This window comes from Silurus meridionalis, chromosome 7 (genome assembly GCF_014805685.1).
Source record: "Silurus meridionalis isolate SWU-2019-XX chromosome 7, ASM1480568v1, whole genome shotgun sequence".
NCBI classification, from domain to species: domain Eukaryota; kingdom Metazoa; phylum Chordata; class Actinopteri; order Siluriformes; family Siluridae; genus Silurus; species Silurus meridionalis.
Window position 1 is genome coordinate 17,196,342 of NC_060890.1, and position 18,589 is coordinate 17,214,930.

At 44.5% G+C, this 18,589-nt stretch overlaps 1 protein-coding gene and 1 long non-coding RNA gene across 3 annotated transcripts; both read left to right on the forward strand.

Moving 5' to 3' along the window:
* The first annotated feature begins 1,152 nt into the window (after positions 1-1,152).
* LOC124389281 lies at positions 1,153-6,048 on the forward strand. Its single transcript, XR_006926554.1, has 3 exons — positions 1,153-1,237; positions 5,614-5,653; positions 5,838-6,048. It is a non-coding gene; the product is annotated as an uncharacterized LOC124389281 (long non-coding RNA).
* A 157-nt stretch (positions 6,049-6,205) lies between these two features.
* On the forward strand, positions 6,206-18,088 carry LOC124389280 (GTP-binding protein SAR1b-like). Of its 2 annotated transcripts, none has more exons than XM_046854623.1 (7): positions 6,206-6,358; positions 14,220-14,336; positions 15,634-15,753; positions 15,848-15,913; positions 16,057-16,160; positions 16,252-16,383; positions 17,733-18,088. In XM_046854623.1, the coding sequence occupies exons 2-7, from the start codon at positions 14,279-14,281 to the stop codon at positions 17,847-17,849; spliced, it is 597 nt and encodes a 198-aa protein (XP_046710579.1). In that variant the 5' UTR covers positions 6,206-6,358; positions 14,220-14,278; the 3' UTR covers positions 17,850-18,088. The 2 variants fall into 2 exon arrangements, with proteins under 2 accessions (XP_046710579.1, XP_046710580.1); XM_046854624.1 differs by lacking the exon at positions 6,206-6,358 and adding an exon at positions 12,595-13,351.
* The last annotated feature ends 501 nt before the right edge of the window (positions 18,089-18,589 follow it).

Sequence of the window (18,589 nt, forward strand, 5' to 3'; positions counted from 1 at the left end):
TACAGTGGAACCCGGTTATGTCGATGTCCTAGGGGGTCGCCAAAAAGCATCGAGGTAACCGATGATCAAGATAAAGAAAACAAAATGGCGGCAGTATATTAACGTGCTTGAAATTTCTTTATGTACATGATGTGCGTTAATAAATGAGAATGTGCATCCACGTGTTTTTGGAGGGTTTTTTACACAACAGCGTTGCCGCGATTTGTTTGATGAAGGCATGCTATAAAAATGTACATACGTTTGTTAACAACAAAAGGCATAAGTGCACCAACTAACAGCAGAGGTTTACCAGTATACAATACAAACCACCGTCCATTCTCCACACAAACCTTTATTATATTCTCCAACATTATAAACACACAGATCGCTCAAAAAAAAAAAACAGCGGCTGCACAGTGCCGTCTCACATTTAGTCCACATGTGGAAAGAAAAGAAAAAAAAACAGTAACTAAGTTTCTGAAAACTTATGACCATCAGGCTGAAGTAATCCACACAAACACACAAAGCAAAGTGTCCGAAAAAACTTACGTCCGCGATGCCGAGGGGGAGATAAGCCGAGCGAGAGAGAGAGAGAGAGTCCACATGTGGAAAGAAAAGAAAAAAAAACAGTAACTAAGTTTCTGAAAATCACTCTCTAATAATATACACTTCCAATTTCTCTTATATCAATACATTAATGAACTGACTATTTTGATTATGACCTAATAAAAGTTAGACTGATATAGCAGAGGGAAAACTAAACACCAGGCAACTGCAATGTTTGTGTTTTAAATATCTTTCTGCTATTTACATTTTGTACTATATATTCTATATTTTCTCTATACATTTGAAGGATTTGTGGACTATATTTTAGGATTCATCTTATAATATTACATACTGTATATTCTGTATATACATTGCACATTATTTATATACAGTGTATATGCAATTGATAGTCTGGGTACTGTTATATATGTTTGATTAATACTTGCATAAATTCTACCAAATCTTTACAGTTTATGTTTTGGTAAATATATGAAACTGGCCACAAAGTGTGCCTTGTTAGCTATTGAATTTGAGAAAATAGCGTTAAAGTATTGTTTAAGATAAATATATCATTTTATAAATCCCAGAAGGAAATTCCACTCTCTTTTAAACTAATCTGTTAATTTTTTATGTATTTTTCAGCTTGAATACATGTCTCACTGGCAGTCCATATGTCTGCTCTGAAATGGATGCCAAAGCCATTGCAGACTCAGTAAGTACTTTACAATCAGAGCCCAATAGCAGGAGGACTTAAAATATAAATACACAAATAAATAAAGAAACATTATTACAGTGGAACCCGGTTATCTCGCCCTCGGTTATCTCGACAACCCTATTAAGGCGACGTTTTTGAAGTGGAACCGCCAAATTCTCGCTTTTTCTAAGCATTTTTTATCGGTTATGTCGGTAATATCTCGAGCACAGGGGGGGGGAATTAGAAATTTTAACGTCAGTTATGTCGATCGGCACTGTGCAGCCGCAGAAGAACTCGCGAAAGTGGCGGAAAAATCAAACCTTACAGCTGCTACAGGTGTTTGTATTGTATACTGGTGAATCTCTGCTGTTAGTAAGTGCACATATGCATTTTTTTTGTTAAATGTTATGCGATGAACGGGAGCGTGGCGCTCCCGGCTTCAACTCCTTACCGGCGCGTCGTTCCTTACCGAGAGCCGTGCTCCTTACCGAGAGCCGTGCTCCTTACCGGCGCGTCGTTCCTTACCGAGAGCCGTGCTCCTTACCGAGAGAGCCGTGCTCCTTACCGAGAGAGCCGTGCTCCTTACCGAGAGCCGTGCTCCTTACCGAGAGAGCTGTGCTCCTTACCCTGCTCGCACTTGCGTCGCTCCTTACCGAGAGCCGTGCTCCTTACCGAGAGAGCTGTGCTCCTTACCCTGCTCGCACTTGCGTCGCTCCTTACCGAGAGAGCTGTGCTCCTTACCCTGCTCGCACTTGCGTCGCTCCTTACCGAGAGAGCTGTGCTCCTTACCCTGCTCGCACTTGCGTCGCTCCTTACCGAGAGAGCTGTGCTCCTTACCCTGCTCGCACTTGCGTCGCTCCTTACCGAGAGCCGTGCTCCTTACCGAGAGAGCTGTGCTCCTTACCCTGCTCGCACTTGCGTCGCTCCTTACCGAGAGAGCTGTGCTCCTTACCCTGCTCGCACTTGCGTCGCTCCTTACCGAGAGAGCTGTGCTCCTTACCCTGCTCGCACTTGCGTCGCTCCTTACCGAGAGCCGTGCTCCTTACCGAGAGAGCCGTGCTCCTTACCGAGAGAGCCGTGCTCCTTACCGAGAGAGCCGTGCTCCTTACCGAGAGAGCCGTGCTCCTTACCGAGAGAGCCGTGCTCCTTACCGAGAGCCGTGCTCCTTACCGAGAGAGCTGTGCTCCTTACCCTGCTCGCACTTGCGTCGCTCCTTACCGAGAGAGCCGTGCTCCTTACCGAGAGAGCTGTGCTCCTTACCCTGCTCGCACTTGCGTCGCTCCTTACCGAGAGCCGTGCTCCTTACCGAGAGCCGTGCTCCTTACCGAGAGCCGTGCTCCTTACCGGCGCGTCGTTCCTTACCGAGAGAGCCGTGCTCCTTACCGAGCGCGCGCGTCGTTCCTTACCGAGAGAGCCGTGCTCCTTACCGAGCGCGCGAGCCGTGCTCCTTACCGAGCGCGCGCGTCGTTCCTTACCGAGAGCCGTGCTCCTTACCGGCGCGTCGTTCCTTACCGAGAGCCGTGCTCCTTACCGGCGCGTCGTTCCTTACCGAGAGCCGTGCTCCTTACCGGCGCGTCGTTCCTTACCGAGAGAGCTGTGCTCCTTACCCTGCTCGCACTTGCGTCGCTCCTTACCGAGAGAGCTGTGCTCCTTACCCTGCTCGCACTTGCGTCGCTCCTTACCGAGAGAGCTGTGCTCCTTACCCTGCTCGCACTTGCGTCGCTCCTTACCGAGAGCCGTGCTCCTTACCGGCGCGTCGTTCCTTACCGAGAGCCGTGCTCCTTACCGGCGCGTCGTTCCTTACCGAGAGAGCTGTGCTCCTTACCCTGCTCGCACTTGCGTCGCTCCTTACCGAGAGAGCTGTGCTCCTTACCCTGCTCGCACTTGCGTCGCTCCTTACCGAGAGAGCTGTGCTCCTTACCCTGCTCGCACTTGCGTCGCTCCTTACCGAGAGAGCCGTGCTCCTTACCGGCGCGTCGTTCCTTACCGAGAGAGCTGTGCTCCTTACCCTGCTCGCACTTGCGTCGCTCCTTACCGAGAGAGCCGTGCTCCTTACCGGCGCGTCGTTCCTTACCGAGAGAGCCGTGCTCCTTACCGGCGCGTCGTTCCTTACCGAGAGAGCTGTGCTCCTTACCCTGCTCGCACTTGCGTCGCTCCTTACCGAGAGCCGTGCTCCTTACCGGCGCGTCGTTCCTTACCGAGAGAGCTGTGCTCCTTACCCTGCTCGCACTTGCGTCGCTCCTTACCGAGAGAGCTGTGCTCCTTACCCTGCTCGCACTTGCGTCGCTCCTTACCGAGAGCCGTGCTCCTTACCGGCGCGTCGTTCCTTACCGAGAGAGCTGTGCTCCTTACCCTGCTCGCACTTGCGTCGCTCCTTACCGAGAGAGCCGTGCTCCTTACCGGCGCGTCGTTCCTTACCGAGAGCCGTGCTCCTTACCGGCGCGTCGTTCCTTACCGAGAGCCGTGCTCCTTACCGGCGCGTCGTTCCTTACCGAGAGCCGTGCTCCTTACCGGCGCGTCGTTCCTTACCGAGAGCCGTGCTCCTTACCGGCGCGTCGTTCCTTACCGAGAGAGCCGTGCTCCTTACCGGCGCGTCGTTCCTTACCGAGAGAGCTGTGCTCCTTACCCTGCTCGCACTTGCGTCGCTCCTTACCGAGAGCCGTGCTCCTTACCGGCGCGTCGTTCCTTACCGAGAGAGCTGTGCTCCTTACCCTGCTCGCACTTGCGTCGCTCCTTACCGAGAGAGCCGTGCTCCTTACCGGCGCGTCGTTCCTTACCGAGAGAGCTGTGCTCCTTACCCTGCTCGCACTTGCGTCGCTCCTTACCGAGAGAGCTGTGCTCCTTACCCTGCTCGCACTTGCGTCGCTCCTTACCGAGAGAGCTGTGCTCCTTACCCTGCTCGCACTTGCGTCGCTCCTTACCGAGAGCCGTGCTCCTTACCGGCGCGTCGTTCCTTACCGAGAGAGCTGTGCTCCTTACCCTGCTCGCACTTGCGTCGCTCCTTACCGAGAGAGCCGTGCTCCTTACCGGCGCGTCGTTCCTTACCGAGAGAGCCGTGCTCCTTACCGGCGCGTCGTTCCTTACCGAGAGAGCTGTGCTCCTTACCCTGCTCGCACTTGCGTCGCTCCTTACCGAGAGAGCTGTGCTCCTTACCCTGCTCGCACTTGCGTCGCTCCTTACCGAGAGAGCCGTGCTCCTTACCGGCGCGTCGTTCCTTACCGAGAGAGCCGTGCTCCTTACCGGCGCGTCGTTCCTTACCGAGAGAGCTGTGCTCCTTACCCTGCTCGCACTTGCGTCGCTCCTTACCGAGAGCCGTGCTCCTTACCGGCGCGTCGTTCCTTACCGAGAGAGCTGTGCTCCTTACCCTGCTCGCACTTGCGTCGCTCCTTACCGAGAGCCGTGCTCCTTACCGGCGCGTCGTTCCTTACCGAGAGCCGTGCTCCTTACCGAGAGCCGTGCTCCTTACCGAGAGAGCCGTGCTCCTTACCGAGAGAGCCGTGCTCCTTACCGAGAGAGCCGTGCTCCTTACCGAGAGCCGTGCTCCTTACCGAGAGAGCCGTGCTCCTTACCGAGAGCCGTGCTCCTTACCGAGAGCCGTGCTCCTTACCGAGAGCCGTGCTCCTTACCGGCGCGTCGTTCCTTACCGAGAGCCGTGCTCCTTACCGGCGCGTCGTTCCTTACCGAGAGCCGTGCTCCTTACCGGCGCGTCGTTCCTTACCGAGAGCCGTGCTCCTTACCGGCGCGTCGTTCCTTACCGAGAGAGCTGTGCTCCTTACCCTGCTCGCACTTGCGTCGCTCCTTACCGAGAGCCGTGCTCCTTACCGGCGTCGCGGACGTAAGTTTTCGGACACTTTGCTTTGTGTGTTTGTGTGGATTACTTCAGCCTGATGGTCATAAGTTTTCAGAAACTAAGTTACTGTTTTTTTTTTCTTTTCTTTCCACATGTGGACTAAATGTGAGACGGCACTGTGCAGCCGCTGTTTTTTTTTTTTGAGCGATCTGTGTGTTTATAATGTTGGAGAATATAATAAAGGTTTGTGTGGAGAATGGACGGTGATCTGTATTGTATACTGGTAAACCTCTGCTGTTAGTTGGTGCACTTATGCCTTTTGTTGTTAACAAACGTATGTACATTTTTATAGCATGCCTTCATCAAACAAATCGCGGCAACGCTGTTGTGTAAAAAACCCTCCAAAAACACGTGGATGCACATTCTCATTTATTAACGCACATCATGTACATAAAGAAATTTCAAGCACGTTAATATACTGCCGCCATTTTGTTTTCGTTTACCTCGATGCTTTTTGGCGACCCCCTACGACATCGACATAACCGGGTTCCACTGTATATGCATAATATACTACATACTATATATATATTCTTTTTTATCTTAGGCAAGTGCATATGGTGCATCAGAGCCCATTCCTAGCTCGGGTATGTAATAATTATTCTATTATTCTTATAGCCCTTAACATGAAAAAAATGTAAGGCAATATGAAAAGATTTTTATTTAAACTAAACTACAGAGGAGCTTAATCTTTATTGCACATTTAATTTCTAAAGTGAATGCCCAATTTTCAATGACTGATACTCATGCTGTTTATTTCTTAATTTTCAGCTGACAAATGGTTCTTTTACAGCAAGTAAACAACAAGAGACAACAGATGACAGATTACTACATGGGAGGATGTACTTAGCTAATACACATTGTATAATATGTTCTGTAAAATGAAGTGTGTTTGAGGTGAATCATCTATTAAACTTTATTCAAGGAGTGTTTAATCGGTGTGTTGTGTCACTTGTATGTTGTAGCTATAGTTGTTAGGGAATTGTTTCTTTGGTAGCTAGTTAGACTTGCTAGCACATTATACTCAACGACATTTTTAGATAGTTGTAATTCTTCCAGCCCAGCAGGTGGTGATAGAGAGTTAACCACGACTCTATTTTACTTTCTGGCGCAGAAGAGGAAGTAATGCCGCCGCCTTCGGTGTATGGCTTCCGCAAACGCTATTCGTCTCAGTGGTCCAGCTAGCGGCTTTTCCCTTTAGCTAATCGCCATTATTTGTATATATATAAAACCACTTCATCACACAAGGATTATCTGGCGCTGTGGTCAGCGTGGGGCGGAAAAGGACGAGGGTACGAAAATATACCGACCTAAAGGATTTTTTCTGATGTATGAGTTGAAGATTTGTAAAGTGGAAACCAGATTGAATCAAAGATTATGTAAAATAACACGTTATGTAACTAACTCTTAGAAAAGAGTTAGTAAGGTAATCCTTTTGAGCTCCATTTTGTTTGGTCTCTTCCGCCCTATATGGTATAGTCCTTTAACTCCGCCCCCATACGGTATAGTCTTTTAACCCCGCCCCCTTACGGTATAATCCTTTGACTCTGCCCCCACTAGTTAGTGTGACGCACACCATGGTAAAGGAAAGTCATGTCGCTTAATGCTCTGAAATCGTACAAGGTTCTTAAGGAAAGTAAGGGATAATTAAGCACCCAGCTGGAACGGGAACAAGGTACTATGATTAATTTGTTTAATGTGTAAATGTACAGTGGAACCTCGGGTTACGAACGCCCCGGCATACGTATAATTCAGGTTACGAATCGCAGTTCATCAAAATTTTTGCCCCTGGTTACGAACAAAATTTCGGGATATGAACGTCGCGCACCAAAAATCACAGGCAAGTCGGTTCTTTTCTTATCGCCACCCACGCTCTATCCACGCGTATCGGGATACGAACTTTTTAGGTTACGAATAAAGTACCGGAACCAATTAAATTCGTAACCCGAGGTTCCACTGTATTAATATTTTGGTTAATATATTTAACTGTAAAGAAGTGTTTTAATGTGTTATTATCACTCACATCTGTGAGATCATTGTGACATCACAAAAGGGTTTCTTATAAATGGCTATTCAAGGTCTAAGACGCTCTGAACGCACACGCCATCCTACAGAGAAGATGCTCGCGCACCAATATGAAGAGGCCAAGAGAAAAGAGAAAAGGCTGTTTGCCATGTACGAACAGTGGAAGCTCCACGCAAGGAAGGCAAGAGATCAGCTAAAGACTTATATGTCAGAGAGTCAGCTCTGGCCTCTCATTCACGAGCTTAAGAAAAGTAAAGATAACATGATGAACATTTATTATGAAATTCGAAATCTCACCTCACCCTCCATCGACATAAGAAGAAGAGTTGATACGTGTGAAGCTGTGACCACAGAAATCATCAACATTGCATACAGCAGAGCTATAAATGAGGAAAGCGGGTTTGATGAGCCGCAGGAAAGACACCGCCTTCACGAACTGCTCATAGCGACTATGCAAAGTCTGTCTATGGATCCTTAGCTTCTTGGACAAGTCACAGCCAGTCCGATCTCTACTCCATAACGTCATCCATGATAGTAAAACGCATGGACGCAGCAGCTGAACTAGCAGTAAAGGAAGCAAATCATCAGATGCTGCTGGAAGAAGAAAAGTAAAAGGAATCTATAAGGGAGCTAGAGGAACAACAACGCAAGACACTAGAGGCACAACGCAAGGCACTAGAGGCACAAAGGTGTAAGTTGGAGCGATTACAGGCAGCGAAAGAGATAAGGGCCACTCAAGCCAAGTTGAAGATCTACGAAAGGGAGACAGATCACAAGGATGCTATTTATCTCAAGAAGGAAAGGAACATGGAAGCAAAGAATACACCCGTAACTACAGTGGCCCTCTCTCAAGTTGCAACGCCCCATCATACAGACATTCCCTCTCTCACTCAGCTCTTTCAAGACAACATAGCCTTAAATAGGCTTCCTGTTCCTGAGCCATTTGTCTTCAATGGCGATCCCATACAATTCATTGAATGGAAGGCAGCATTCACTTCACTCATAGACCAAAGGGCAATCACGCCAGCCGAAAAACTATACTTCCTAAAAAAGTACGTTGGTGGCCCAGCACGGCAGGCTTTAGATGGCAACTTTTACCGAAATGACAATGAAGCATACCAAGACGCGTGGGACAAACTAAATCGTCGCTTTGGCCAGCCATTCGCCATTCAGAGAGAAGCTCACCAACTGGCCAAGAATTCCATCGAAGGACTGAGACGCTTCTCAGATTTTCTGAATGCTTGTCAAGATGCCATGCCTCATGTCAAGGGTCTCGACATATTAAACGACTGGGAAGAAAATCGGAAGCTCGTTCACAAACTACCAGACTGGGCAGCTTTACGCTGGAACCGACAAGTCACGCAAAGCCTAAATGAAAATCAAGAATTTCCAAGTTTCAAAGAGTTTGCTAGATTCACGTCAGATGAAGCCGAGATTTCTTGTAATCCCATTACGTCCTTTCATGCCCTTCATTTGTCAGATTCTATCACTGAGAAGAGAAACCTCAGAGATGTGAAGAAAACCAAAGCTAGTGTGCTTACCACTCAAATAGTCACTAAAAATGAAAAACACAAGTCAGAACAGGGAAAAGTTAAGGTTTCATGTATCTTTTGTCAAGATAATAGACACCAACTACACACATGCTACAAGTTCACTGAGATGGTATTAGTTGAGCGACGCAAATATATAAAGAAGAAGAAACTCTGTTATGGATGCCTGAAACCCGGCCACAGCGTGAGAGACTGCCGTCATCGTCTTTTCTGTAACCACTGTAAAGGAAAGCATCCTACAGCCCTGCATGATGACAACTATAAAAGAGAAAGGACTACATCAGAACCAGAAACAAATCAAAGTGCTGCTGCAACGTCACTCAGTGTAGCAGGTGAAAGCTCATCAAACACATCTATGGTGATACCAGTCTGGGTTTCATCTAAAAATGATCCAACCACTGAGAAACTCGTCTATGCACTGCTCGACACTCAAAGCGATACTACGTTCATTGACCAAGAAGTGAGTGATGGTCTTAATGCTGACAAGTATCCAGTGAAACTGAAGTTGACGACTATGAGCGGCAGGGATACGGTGATCACAAGCAAAGGTGTCTCTGGGCTTCGTGTTAGAGGATATAGTTCTGCAGTTCAAGTCGATCTTCCGGTCACCTATACAAAGGACTGCATACCTGTCAACCGCTTTCACATTCCCACTTGTGAGACGGCTAAACAATGGAGTCATCTGGCAGAAATAGTGGATGAAATACAACCACTGAAGGACTGTGTAGTAGGTCTTTAGATTGGCTACAACTGCTTAAGAGCTATGGCACCAAGGAAGGTCCTTTTAGGAGACGACGAGGAACCCTATGCTGTAAGGACTGATTTAGGATGGAGTATTGTAGGGCGCTCACTACAAACTCAGGATGTGTTGAGCACAAATCATCTGTGTCACAGAATTACAGTTAAAGAGCTACCTCCGTTAACTCCTACCGATGTCATTCGTGTTCTAGTGTCTGACTTCAAAGATGGCAATGACGACAGCAAAGTTGTGTCACAAGACATCACGTTTCTTAACATACTGGAGAAGGGAATAAGGAAAAATGTGTCTGGACATTATGAAATGCCTCTGCCCTTCAAAACCAGACCCAGCCTGCCTGACAATAAAGGCTTAGCTATTACGCGCCTTTTTCACCTTAAAAGGAAATTACAACGGGATGAAAGGTATAAGGAACATTATGTTGAGTTCATGGAGGAAGTCATTGGGAAGGGAGATGCTGAGCAGGTCAATGACGGTGGGAGTAAAGGGGAGAGATGGTACATTCCCCATCATGGTGTGCGTCACGCGAAGAAGCCAGATAAACTTCGTGTGGTGTTTGATTGCTCAGCCAGATACAAAGGAACAAGCTTAAATGAGCACCTCCTCTCTGGGCCCGACATGTCGAACAACTTAAGTGGAGTTCTCATCCGTTTCCGACAGCACCCAGTTGCGTTGATGTGCGACATTCAGAAGATGTTCCATCAGTTCCATGTGGTTGAATCTGATCGCAACTTCTTGCGCTTCCTCTGGTGGAAGCTAGGAAATTTGAACTCGCAACCCACCGAGTTTCGCATGAAGGTACATTTGTTCGGTGCAGCTTCTTCTCCGGGATGTGCAAACTATGGAATGAAACATCTAGCTAAGGAGAATCGCGACATCTACCCTCAAGGCTCAAGATTTGTTATGAGGAACTTTTATGTGGACGATGGGCTCGCAAGCGTCGAAAACACTGAAGATGCCATTCAGCTTGCCAGGGAAGCTCGTGAACTCTGCGCCATGGGCGGTCTCCGACTACATAAATTTGTGTCCAATGACAAAAAGGTATTAGAGAGTATACCACTCTCCGAACGAGCCACCAACGTGAAGGATAAGACTCTCTCATTTGATGAATTGCCACTCGAGAGAGCTCTCGGATTCAATGGGATGTGAGTCTGACCGCTTCAAGCTTAACGTCAGCCTCAAAGAACAGCCTGCAACGCGACGGCATTTTATCTACAGTAGCTTCACTGTACGATCCTCTTGGGTTTGTAGCGCCAGTCGTCCTCAAAGCAAAGAGCATTCTTCAAGAGATGTGCAGGCGAGGTACTGGCTGGGACGATCCTCTTACTGATGAGCTTCGACATAAATGGGAACAATGGAAAGAGATCTAGCCCACTTAGATAATTTTACCATAGCCCGTACCTACTCACCTGCTGGATTTGGAAGGGTCTCTAAGACAGAGCTGCATCACTTCACTGATGCCAGTATGAAGGGTTACGCCAGTGTTCATACCTGCGACTTCAAAGCGAAAAGGGAGAAATTCATTGTGCCTTGGTTGTAGGAAAATCATGTGTCTCTCCAACCAAAGTCACAACCATCCCACGACTAGAATTAACAGCAGCAGTTGTTTCCGTGAAAATAAGCAACATGCTTAAGGAGGAATTGGGATGCATTAATGCAGAGGAATTCTTCTGGACTGACTCTAAAGTGGTCTTAGGATACATAAGAAATGAAGCGCGATGGTTCCACACGTTTGTAGCTAACCGGGTTCAAAAGATTCAGCTCAGCTCAGCCCCACAACAGTGGCGATATGTCCCGACAAATGAGAATCCTGCTGACCACGCCTCCCGGAGCTTGACTGCCAGTGAGTTTTTATCATCTACCTGGCTTGCCGGACCCAAGTTCTTATGGAACAAGGAAATAAAGCTGGCTACAGAGGAAGTACCAGAGTTATCAGTCGGAGATCCAGAGGTCAGGAGTGTTCTAGCACTCAGTATTAAAACCACGGAACACGTAAGCATCGTTGATCGTCTGTCTAAGTTCTCATCTTGGTCGCTAACTATACGAGCAATTGCACGCCTTCTAAGGCGCATAAGCAATAACAGATCAAACAATCTCACCACTGTAACCGAACGTGAAGAGGCAGAACATCATCTAATCAAAATTCTGCAGAAAAATGTGTATCAAGAAGAGCTGAAACTACTGAGCAAAGGAATCCCTCTACCACGGCATAATCCTTTGCACGCTCTTGACGCTTTTCTCCATGACGACGGCATACTCAGGGTGGGAGGGAGGCTATGCAACTCCTCTCTTCCCAACTTCTTCAAGCACCCTGCAATCATTCCCAAAGATCATCACATCACAAGGATGATTATTGCTTATCATCACGAAAAGATGAAACATCAAGGTAAAGGTCTTACTATCAACGAAATAAGGCGCAGTGGCTACTGGATTACAGGAATCAACCGGGCTGTTGCATCCTACATTCATCAATGTGTCATCTGTAGACGGCTACGCAGACCTATGGAGGAGCAAAAGATGGCCGATCTACCGCCAGAACGGTTGGAGCCATCCCCTCCTTTCACTTTCTGTGGCATGGATTGCTTGGGCCATTCCTTACAAAACAAGGAAGAAAAGAGAACAAGAGATACGGTCTTCTTTTCACTTGTCTTAGTTCCCGTGCTGTCCATATTGAGATTCTCGAAGACATGTCGACAGATGCTTTCATCAACGGCCTTCGATGTTTCATCGCCATACGTGGTGCTGTTCGTCTGATCAGGTCTGACCCAGGAAGCAACTTTGTAGGAGCCAAAATGAGTTCAGAGAAGCTCTAAAGGAAGTTGATGCAGATCGTCTTGCTGTATTTCTTGCAAATAGGCAGTGCGACTTCAGAATGAATGCACCCCATGCTAGCCATTCAGGAGGGGTGTGGGAAAGACATATAAGGACTGTGAGAAGTGTCCTAAGATCCACTCTCGCTCTTTCCTCTGGTAGACTAAATGATGCTTCGTTACGGGCCTTTTTCTATGAAGCTATGGCTATAGTCAACAGCCGTCCTCTGACTGTTGACAATCTCAGTGATCCCCATGGCCTCGAACCACTCACCCTAATCATCTTCTGACAATGAAATCTGTCCAGGCCTTACCTCCTCCAGGTAAATTCATCAGAGAAGATATGTATGGCAAGAAAAGGTGGAGACATGTTCAATACCTTGCAAAATAGTTTTGGAGTCGATGGCGAAAGGAATACCTCGCCAACATAGCTCTTAGACAGCGCTGGCATGCTCCAAGAAGGAATTTACAAGTTGGAGATATCATAATCCTGAAAGGAGAGGATTTGCAGAGGAATGAGTGGAGATTGGGTAGAGTTTCAAAAGTCACTACTGACAAAGACGGACTTGTACGGAGAGTTAAACTCCAGCTTGGTGACCGTAAGCTTGGCAAGAAAGGGTAGCGTCTTCACGAATTGTCAGAAGTAGAGCGCCCAATCCAGAAGCTTGTTCTGTTGCTGGAGTCTAATTAAATCTGCTCCCTCTATAGTGCATAATAGTACATAGTCGTTGCTAAGTTTCCAACTTTGGCATAAGTTGTCTTCGTCCTTATACGGGTTCCGGAAAGGTAAATTTTCAGTTTAAATCATTCGTGCTTAATGTAGTCTGTGTACGTCCCATTATTCACTCATGATTGGTGGGAGTGTAACTAACTCTTAGAAAAGAGTTAGTAAGGTAATCCTTTTGAGCTCCATTTTGTTTGGTCTCTTCCGCCCTATATGGTATAGTCCTTTAACTCCGCCCCCATACGGTATAGTCTTTTAACCCCGCCCCCATACGGTATAATCCTTTGACTCTGCCCCCACTAGTTAGTGTGACGCACACCATGGTAAAGGAAAGTCGTGTCGCTTAAATGCTCTGAAATCGTACAAGGTTCTTAAGGAAAGTAAGGGATAATTAAGCACCTAGCTGGAACGGGAACAAGGTACTATGATTAATTTGTTTAATGTGTATATGTATTAATATTTTGGTTAATCTATTTAACTGTAAAGAAGTGTTTTAATGTGTTATTATCACTCACATCTATGACATCATTGTGACATCACAAAAGGGTTTCTTATAAATGGCTATTCATGTTTATGTTTGTAAGAGCTGATTGTATTATTTGTTATTTATCTGTTCTGTAGCTCTTACGGTGTTTCACTAAGAAAAGGTTTCTCATCAAGGAAAGGTAGATTTTGTGTTTCCCAAGGAAAGGCTGACGGCTGAACACAAAATAAAGGCTTTTTGAAACATCAGTACGCTTCACCATTGTCTGGCTGAGGGTTAGCTACACGTTACACATCGCAAACATATTAGTGATGTAATTATTTATAGATATATGTAGGCAATATATCACAATATATGTATATTTGATGTGGTATTGAACGGTTTAGCACGGTTAGCTTGGGAGGCCTGGAATTAATTTTAAGATAAATTATCTTGCTAATTCATCGCATTAAGTCGGTCTTTGTTTAGTCGCCCTGATTATCGAAAACATTGGCGATATAAGTGATGTTATTGGGGCGAATGATCGATGTTTGAATGCTAGCTAGTATACCGAGCTACAGATTAGCACTCTAGCAGAGCGGAGGTTCTCGTTAGCATTTCCGTGTGACTTGGCACGTAATGTTGACCCTTCGCCTAGATACACGTGTCAGCCTGCCCGTCCACGATAAAGGAAGCGCCCGAGTTTTCAGTGATTCACACCAACCCGGACTCGCCAATGCCACTTCGCCGGTTTCTCTCCACATACAAGTGGAATGATTAGAGTTTCTAAGACATTCCTTTTCTGCCTCTCGCCTTTGTTTCAGGTTAACAGAAGTGATACGTGTATTCCTGGAGTTTAGAGTTCACACAAGACAACTCAACAATGTTTTTTATTTTTGATTGGATCTACAAAGGGTTCAGCGGAGTGCTACAGTTTCTCGGTAAGTTTCTGGCCTGGTTTGTTGTTTACTCTAATATCCTAAAGACAGAAAGACCTACAAAATAGTCATCTCAAGCAAGGAACTAGGCATTAAGTTTGATATTTTGGGTCGATCATGTGGTTTTTTTTCTCTGATTATCTCAAGATCTCGAATAATGTGAGAAGATAATAGAAAGTAGAACTAAAAAGATTATACCCCCATTGGACAATGCTTGTCACTATACAGATTATCCACGAGCCATTTAAAGTTCAGTTTCCCTTTTTAAATTGTTCTACAGAAGTGTAGATTTGATATCCTTGAAATGAAAAAAGGTGTTTTTGATATCAATTAGCTCACTTGTAACACTGAGAATTCAGATTACTACACATCCAGAAGTCTATCGTGTATGATATGATCATTATCATAACAATGTGGCACAATCCATTCTTCTTTGCCCTTTGAACTGCAGTTTTAAACTGCTGTTTGATATTTGTTTTAGCACAAATCGTTAGTCAGGCTTTGGCCAATCTTTGTTTTCATCACGCACATCGGTTTTGGTCCAGAAGTCTCAGAGTTTGAGTGAATCCAATGTAGCTTTTTTTAAATTTTATTTTATTATTATTATTTTTTTTTTTATAAATAACTCGAGTTTTTATCAAAACTTCTCATTGGCCACAGCTTGTGTGAAAAGTTTAAATTTATTTAATTATTTCAACGATTTTTGGTTTTTAGGATTTGCTGTCTTGTTTTTCACTTTAATGAGTGTGCAATCGAACTGGCGCAGACTCCACAAAAATTCTGTTTTAGAGCAAATCCACCACTAAAGCACACGTCAATAGAAGAGAACAATCTAAACTTAAAAAAAAAAAAGTTAACATGGTCAATATCACACAATTTGCTTGCAATAATGTATTTATACTTTACCAGTATGGACTAAGAAATGGTGCAGAATCTTGAATGTTTGTTTAAAAACAAATCCCACTCAATATGTTGCATTTTGGTTTCATTGTGTTTAGTCTTTTAAATCTAGTCTAAACAGGACCACGTGTCTTTTTTTTGTTGTAATTTTTGTGTTTTAAAAACCTCAATTGTATTTGTTATGCCTGTTTGTTGGCCTGTTGCAGGGCTTCATTTGTAACTTGTCTTATATTTAAAACAAGTTATGCATTTAGCCTTGTGTCCTCCAGAATCCACTCAACTGTGTGTTAATTGTGGTTCTTTATCTACTGTGATCTTATGATATCTTTTCACACAAGATCAGTAGAATAAGTCTATGTTGTAACACGAAGCTTTTTTGTTTTGTTTCTTTAATCTGTAGGTCTGTATAAGAAATCCGGGAAGCTTGTGTTCCTGGGATTGGACAATGCTGGAAAAACGACTTTACTCCACATGCTGAAAGATGACCGACTGGGACAACATGTGCCTACACTACATCCTAGTAAGTTTACTTCTGCATCACAGCATGTTTTCATGAATATCTTTAAAACAATGTCAATTACTAAACCAGGCCTGATTTTTGTTTTTGTTCTTAGCCTCGCAAGAGCTGACGATTGCCGGAATGACTTTCACCACGTTCGATCTTGGTGGTCATTTACAAGGTGATATTTATTTTAGTTCAATTATACTGTAATCTACTGCCATCCCAATGATGTTCTAAGAAAGCGCACTTAAGGAGGGGCCACTTAAACACAGAGCACTTTGACATCGGCCTCACAACTTTGCACTACTGTTCTTCTTGCAGCCAGGAGAGTGTGGAAGAACTACCTCCCAGCCGTGAATGGGATCGTCTTTCTAGTCGATTGTGCCGATTATCCACGTCTCGTTGAGTCCAAGATTGAGCTTGATGTGAGTTTGTACATCTTCTTTGTGTTCTGTACCACATCACTTGAATACTTGGAGTATTTAAAACAAACCTCATACATTGTCGCATGCGCAGGCCTTGCTATCAGATGAGACCATATTGAACGTGCCGGTGTTGGTGTTGGGAAATAAAATCGATCGACCGGAAGCAGTGAGTGAAGGCAAACTGCGGGAGCTCTTTGCTCTTAATGGACAGACCACTGGGAAGGTACATATTCACATGCATTTGGTCTCTATTTTGTCTACAGAGTAAGACGAAGGTTTCTTTGCACTTACACTAGCAAATATTAGGGAATCATTTTATTTTATGTGTATTGATGCAGGGGTTCAGTAGCAGCTAAAAGTGGTACAGCTGCAAGGGGTAAAGAGTGCACTGAAGCAAAATTAATGTGCAAAATTGATTCCAGTGCAGCTTTTCCTAAGTCTCCTGAAAACTCGGTTTCCACTATATTAGTTTTCGCTTTTACCTGTTATTTTTACCACAGCATAATATTAATAAAGGATAATCAAAGTTCATTAGAGGGGCATGTAGGGCGTTTTGGAGACAAACTAAAAGAGTCCCGATTGAGATGGTTTGGGCATGTGCAGAGGAGGGACATGCAGGTAGTTGGTTTGACGGAGGCAGATGTAGAGGACAGGGTGGGTATGGAAAAAAAGAAGAATATAAATAAAGGATTAAATTCAGGATCATCCTTAATTTGTTTCATTTCCAATAGCAGAAGTGTTTTAATCCTCATATAACACACAAGTGCTAATGCCAAAGTTATTCTTGAACAAATACTTGTATACCTACAAAGTGCTAAAACTAGAAGGAGGAGACCTTTTTTAAATAATTTTGTCCAAAATCTAGGGGATTTCAATCTTTGAAATTGTGTAATGTTTCAGGAATTAATTTCTTAACTTCTAATTAAGACTAAATCAGTTTACCACAATAAACACTACAAACTGAATTTAATGCGAAATTAAACAAGTGTAGCATCTGGGAACTACAGTGTGTGTTCTTCTCTCTCTTGTAAGCTTTGGCCTAATGTGTGTGTGACGCATTAACTAATCATAATCTCTACATTTTTCGAACATTCTCTCACATTATATTGAAGCGCATCGATTCAACCAATTCCAGCAGCTTTGTGTAACGCACGTACAGGCCATTGTGTGTTATACAGGTCCCTAAGAATAACCCATCGAAATGAAACCCTAGTAAATGGACCATTTTAATATACTTGCAATTTTGCCTTGCAGCTGAAACTTCTGTCAGAATTGCAGTATAGTAAAAATACACCGTAAACACATTCACCAGTGACATTAGCAGCTTGTCAGTTGTTCACATGAACGCAGGGTCAAAATAATTATAATAATTATATTTATATACTCCCAATTTTTCGGGCAAGTTACAGTTTTTTAGTGGTCGAGTCTGCACTTTTTTTGCACTGAATTTGTGCTTGTAATTTCTGAACACTAAATGTACAAAGTTTAAATGCAAAAATGATTCCCCAGGGTTTTATGTCTAAATGTGATGTGATGCGAGTGTGACTTTCATCAAAACTGTTCTGTCCCCAGGGAATCGTGTCATTGAAGGAGCTGAACGCACGACCATTAGAAGTCTTCATGTGCAGTGTACTAAAGAAACAGGGCTATGGAGATGGGTTCCGGTGGCTCTCGCAGTACATCGATTGAGTTGACGGAGGTTTCTGCTAAAAAGGACTCCTACCTCTGAGTGATTAAAGAGAGAGAGAAAGAGAGAGAGAGAGAGACTGCGACTGTGATAAAGGACTAAGAAAGAACATGGTGTATTAGCATGAAAAATAGTTTTTAAAAACTAACACACAACATTCCTTTCATCTACAACATTCCACCCAAATTTTGATTTTAAGTTATCTAAAGACATTTACAGTATTAAAGTATTTAACACTGCATTTTGGGCCTGATAGCTATTTGTCACATACAAGCAGATGTAGGTTGTACATAAACAAATATGATGGTAATATGTCTTTGTGTGAAATAGAAGCTTTATCACTTTCCACTCCATGTTTCCAGCATATTTTATTCCATCCAGCACACTGGCCCTTTGACGAGACTCGCACAATAACCCGTAACGCTCGATCTGAACACAGTGATACGTCCAGCTTTCAAACATCCTCTTAATCAGTACATGTTTATCTTTCTCATAAGTATTATTAAGATCATATATTAAGGTAAATAGTCATACTGTAGATAATGTTCCTATTTTGTTGTAACTGATAAGAACCAGCGTAAACAGGTTCTTCACAGGCTGCAGGTATTTAATGAGTATCCGCTGATAGGAGAGTATGTGCAGCGGTTAATAGCGTATAAATGCGTCTGCTCTCGTTTTATTTTGCACACGGTTATTGTACGTGGCAATCTGTATGTCTTTACAGTTCATAACCTTGAACGGA

Coding starts and splice junctions, on each gene's coding strand:
- LOC124389280 (XM_046854623.1), top strand. CDS start 14,279: ATGTTTTTTATTTTTGATTGGATCTACAAAGGGTTCAGCGGAGTGCTA. Junction 14,337..15,633: donor CGGAGTGCTACAGTTTCTCG/GTAAGTTTCTGG, acceptor TTTAATCTGTAG/GTCTGTATAAGAAATCCGGG. Junction 15,754..15,847: donor TGTGCCTACACTACATCCTA/GTAAGTTTACTT, acceptor TTTTGTTCTTAG/CCTCGCAAGAGCTGACGATT.